The sequence below is a fragment of the Rhinatrema bivittatum genome, chromosome 16 (assembly GCF_901001135.1).
Source record: "Rhinatrema bivittatum chromosome 16, aRhiBiv1.1, whole genome shotgun sequence".
NCBI classification, from domain to species: domain Eukaryota; kingdom Metazoa; phylum Chordata; class Amphibia; order Gymnophiona; family Rhinatrematidae; genus Rhinatrema; species Rhinatrema bivittatum.
In genome coordinates, this window is record NC_042630.1 from 10,718,995 (window position 1) to 10,723,496 (window position 4,502).

Below are 4,502 nucleotides of genomic sequence, written 5' to 3' on the forward strand. Positions count from 1 at the left end.
CTTTGTACTTTTTGAAAGAGTAAACAATGAATTAACATTTATTTGTTCCACTCCACTCATTATTTTATAAACCTCTATCATATCCCTCCTCCAAGTTAAAGTCCTAACCTCTTTAGGCTTTCCTCAAAGAGGAATTGTTTCATTCCTTTGTCATCTTGATCACCCTTTTCTAATTCTGCTATATCTTTTTTGAGATGTGGTGACCAGAACTGAACACAGTACTCAAGAAGAGGTCTCACCATGGAGCGATACAGAGGCATTATGACATTTTCCGTTCTATTAACCATTCCCTTCCTAATAATTCTTAACATTCTATTTGCTTCCTTGGCTGCTGCTGCCCCCTGAGCAGAAGATGTCAACTTATTATCAGTGATGATGCCTAGATTATTTTCTGGAATGGTGACTCCTAATGTGGAACCTTGCATTGTGTAGCTATAATTTGGGTTACTCTTTCCTAACTGCATCACTTTGCACTTGTCCACATTAATTTTATTTGCCATTTGCATGCCCTGTCTCTCAGTTTTGCAATGCTCTCTTGCATTTTCTCATAATCCTCTTGTGAGTTAACAACTTTGAATAATTTTGTGTCATTGGCAAATTTGAGCACCAGGGATGACACTCACACAGGTAGATAAAGGGGTAGTTTGGGGAAAATGTGTATCAGAATTTCATCTAAGCCAGCTCTCATGCTTATGATTGCATTTACTGAGTGTGCCTCATTATTCTAGCGTGTTAGCAAGGAAACAAGTCTTGACCAAGACAATGAATCCCCCTGATATAATGAGATTTCTGTATCAGACAAGTCTTTATTAGAAAAAGATATCTTTGAATTATTGATATTGTATTGGTTTAACAGGTTCATTATTCTGTTTCATCTGAATGGAGACACACCCTGGATGTGTAAAAATAGTATTTTGAAAGCGATTGGACAGATTACAGCAGCCGTTGAGGTGGGAAGAGGGAAGGGAGAACTGGGAGCATGGCAATATCTCCACCTACGTTTGTGTGTTGTTCATTCTCCCAGTCAAGCTAACCTTTCTGGGACATGTCATGACTGAGTTCATTTCCTTACTGTCTCCTCTCAGAATGCCACACAAAATTGTCCTTTAGAAACCCTGTTAAAGAAGAAATACAATTAAAATGCATTTAGCCTGCCTCATGTTTCCTGCGGGGTCTGCGCGTGTGTGTATGCGGAAATGGTATTTCAGAACATTGTCTGGTATTTCTGCGGGTAAAAGCACACCCAGTGTGTGTATCCTACCCCCTGAGACAAGTACACACATCGTCCATCCTTAGTGGGGGAAACGTGTGTTCATGGGGAGAAGGTTTGGGGAGTGACTGCACGCATATACATTGCCGTTTTGCCTGTATACTCGTAGTAACATAGTACACGATGGCAGACAAAGACCAACCTGTCCCCTCCAGTCTTTCCAGTACTTCCTGTCCACACTTCAGGGATATATCCCAGCTGCCAGCCATAGATGTAAATCCTTGGCAGTGTGGACAGCAATAACTGGGAAGACTGGACGGGCCAGCTGGCCTTATCCATGGCCATTTACTGTGTTACATTTCCATTCTTTCCTCCCTCATGTTTAGATATTTATCATCCATTTGATGTTGAGCAATGTGACTCACTGAAGGTCATAAACATAGACAGAGTGACAGAGCCGGGGATTAGAGCTGAGGCACAGGGACATACAGTGACTCCCCCAGGGACACACACACAGAGCATGGGGATTAGAACTGGGGAACAAGGACAGTTTTTCAAGAGGTTCTAGCTGGCTAATTTTGGGTGATAGCTGGGTGGATTTGACCTTTAGAAAATATACCCCCCCACCGTGTAGTGGCTAAACATTAAGTGCATATTTCCCTATACATGTACTTTCTGCCATATAAAAATAGCTCTTCCCAGAGGCAGCGTATTTACAGCAGGAGAGAAAACTATAGATGTATATTGAATTTTTAATATACATCCAGAGAGTTTTTTGCATGTAAATCCAGCCTTAAAAATAGCTGGGGTAATTGCACAAGGGAAGTTTTGTAGTTACGTAACTTTTGACTTATTTTCATAGACTCGTGTATCCCACTGCTGAAATGGCTTACTAAAAATGTACCCCAAAGTAACACCCCCCCACAATCACATGCAGAGTCATGGAGTAGAAATGAAGCACAGAGAGATGAAGGGTTTGATATTCAAAAGATTTACCCAGCTAAAACTAGGTTTAACTGAATATATCTAACTGGTAAAGTATCTGGTCACTCAAAGGGGCTGAATCTGTGGGGGTAAAACTTAGATGCACAAACTTAGCTCTGCAAAAATAGAGAGGGTGTTCCTGGGCAGATTTCTTGAATTTAGCTGGGTATCACACTATTCAGCGTTAATGAGCTAAATCTACACACGCAATTTTAGTTGTGCAAATGGCTGTCTTAAACCTACCCACTCAAATTTTGAGTGGATAGATTTATTCGAATATTTGGCCTCAAAATTGGCAGGGTATATGTGAATGTATGTTCAGCTAAAGAAACTGGGCCAATTTACCTTGTTATCTTTACCTACTCAGTGGGCTTTGAATATTGTCTCCAAAGTGACTTATCCAGGGTCATGCACAGAAAGTCAATGACAGAGCCAGAGATTAGAACTGAGGTACAGAAAGATTAAGGTGATCTTTGTGGTCACACCAAGACTCAGTGGCAGATCTTCCTGTCTTATAGCTGAATGCACTCTCACTTAAGCACACTAATTGCTTCCTTACCACACTGTAATTTTGTAGGATGTAATTCTTTTTTTTCATTATTTATTTAGATCATCGCTTGCAACTAGAAGGTTGCTTGGCTTTATAGCAGAAGGTGTGATCCCATATCACTGATTTAATTTTGGGATCCTGCAAACCCCAAGTCTCTGAACCATGGAGAACACAAATCAGACCAAGGTGACTAGCTTCATTCTCTTGGGGTTCCCAACTATCCGTGAGCTTCAGATTTTCTTCTTCCTGCTCTTCCTTATTGGTTACCTGCTGACAGTCTTGGAAAATATTATTATCATTGTGATCATCAAGGTGAACCACCAACTCCACAAACCCATGTACTTCTTTTTGGGGAACTTATCCTTCTTGGAAATGTGGTATATGACGGTCACGGTCCCCAAGCTTCTAGCCATCTTCCTGTCAGACAAGGAAAGCATTTCCATCAATGCCTGCATGACACAGCTTTACTTCTTCATTGCCTTGGTCTGCACAGAGTGCGTCCTGCTAGCTGTCATGGCCTTTGACCGCTATGTCGCCATTTGCAATCCTCTACGATATAACACTGTCATGAGCCACAAACTCTGTCTTCAGCTGGCTGCCAGTTCATGGATCAGTGGCTTCCTGATCTCCTTGATCAAGGTCTACTTCTTTTCAAGATTGGCCTTCTGTCAAGAAAACATCATCAACCACTTCTACTGTGACATCTCACCGCTGTTGAATTTGGCTTGCAGTGATAGGACCCTAGCAGAGCTGGTGGACTTTGTCTTGGCACTCATCATCCTGTTGATCCCTCTCTTCGCTACCATCTCATCCTACGTGTGCATAATGGTTACTATCTTAAAAATCCCAACTGCTAAGGGTCGCCTGAAGGCTTTCTCCACCTGTGCCTCACACCTTACTGTGGTGACCATGTTCTTCTCAGCCACGATCTTCATGTATGCAAGACCCAGAAGAATAAACTCTTTCAATTCCAATAAGGTAGTCTCTGTTATTTACACAATCATAACACCACTCTTAAATCCTATAATTTATTGCCTGAGGAATCAGGAGGTGAAAGAGGCCTTGAAGAGACTGCTGGCAAAGGTCAGTGACTTTCCACAGAAGGACAATTGTACTCAATAAATTCTCCCCAACTGGTGTCAAATGCCATTGGCTGGTCATGCGAAGCCTTGTGAAATTCTACCAGGAGCTGAAATGTTTGGATGGTGAGATATCAGTCCAGGAAATAATGAAATGTGTGGATATTTCGTGATGCCTAGTTTTCCTTCCTTGTTAGGACACTATTATATGAATTTCTGTGTGATAAGCATCTCATTAAATATTAGAGGCAATTTTTCTCTTTAGAAAACTAGGCAAGAAATGGTAACCGCATGCTCTAAACCAGTGGTTCTCAACCTTTTTTTGGCCGGGACACACCTGACAAATGGTTCTCATATGCGTGACACACTGAACATGTGACCATCACGGGGCTAAGTGTAAACATGCACTCTGCATCCACAGGAATCCCCTCAACCCTCAGCAATGAGTGCAGAGCAGATCTAGGGCATAACCAGTACAACTCACTTAACAAAAAAAAGATATTCTGGTTCTGATGACTTCTCAGTAAAAGCAAAACAAACTCCCTTTACTACCAGGCACAATAGCCTTCCTTATGAAAAGACAGTAATTTACCACTAATGCATATCCTATTGAGAAAACACATCAAATAAGATTGATACAAATGCCTACATGCTAGTAAAATACCTCACTTTGGTCACA

At 41.4% G+C, this 4,502-nt stretch overlaps 1 protein-coding gene across 1 annotated transcript; it reads left to right on the forward strand.

The window, feature by feature from the left end:
- The first annotated feature begins 2,906 nt into the window (after nt 1–2,906).
- LOC115077217 (olfactory receptor 6B1-like) lies at nt 2,907–3,866 on the forward strand. Its single transcript, XM_029579504.1, has one exon. It carries the CDS (start codon nt 2,907–2,909, stop codon nt 3,864–3,866), a length of 960 nt encoding a protein of 319 aa, XP_029435364.1.
- Nucleotides 3,867–4,502: the final 636 nt, after the last annotated feature.

Excerpts from the sequence above, each read along its gene's own strand:
- LOC115077217 (XM_029579504.1), top strand. The coding sequence starts at position 2,907 with ATGGAGAACACAAATCAGACCAAGGTGACTAGCTTCATTCTCTTGGGG.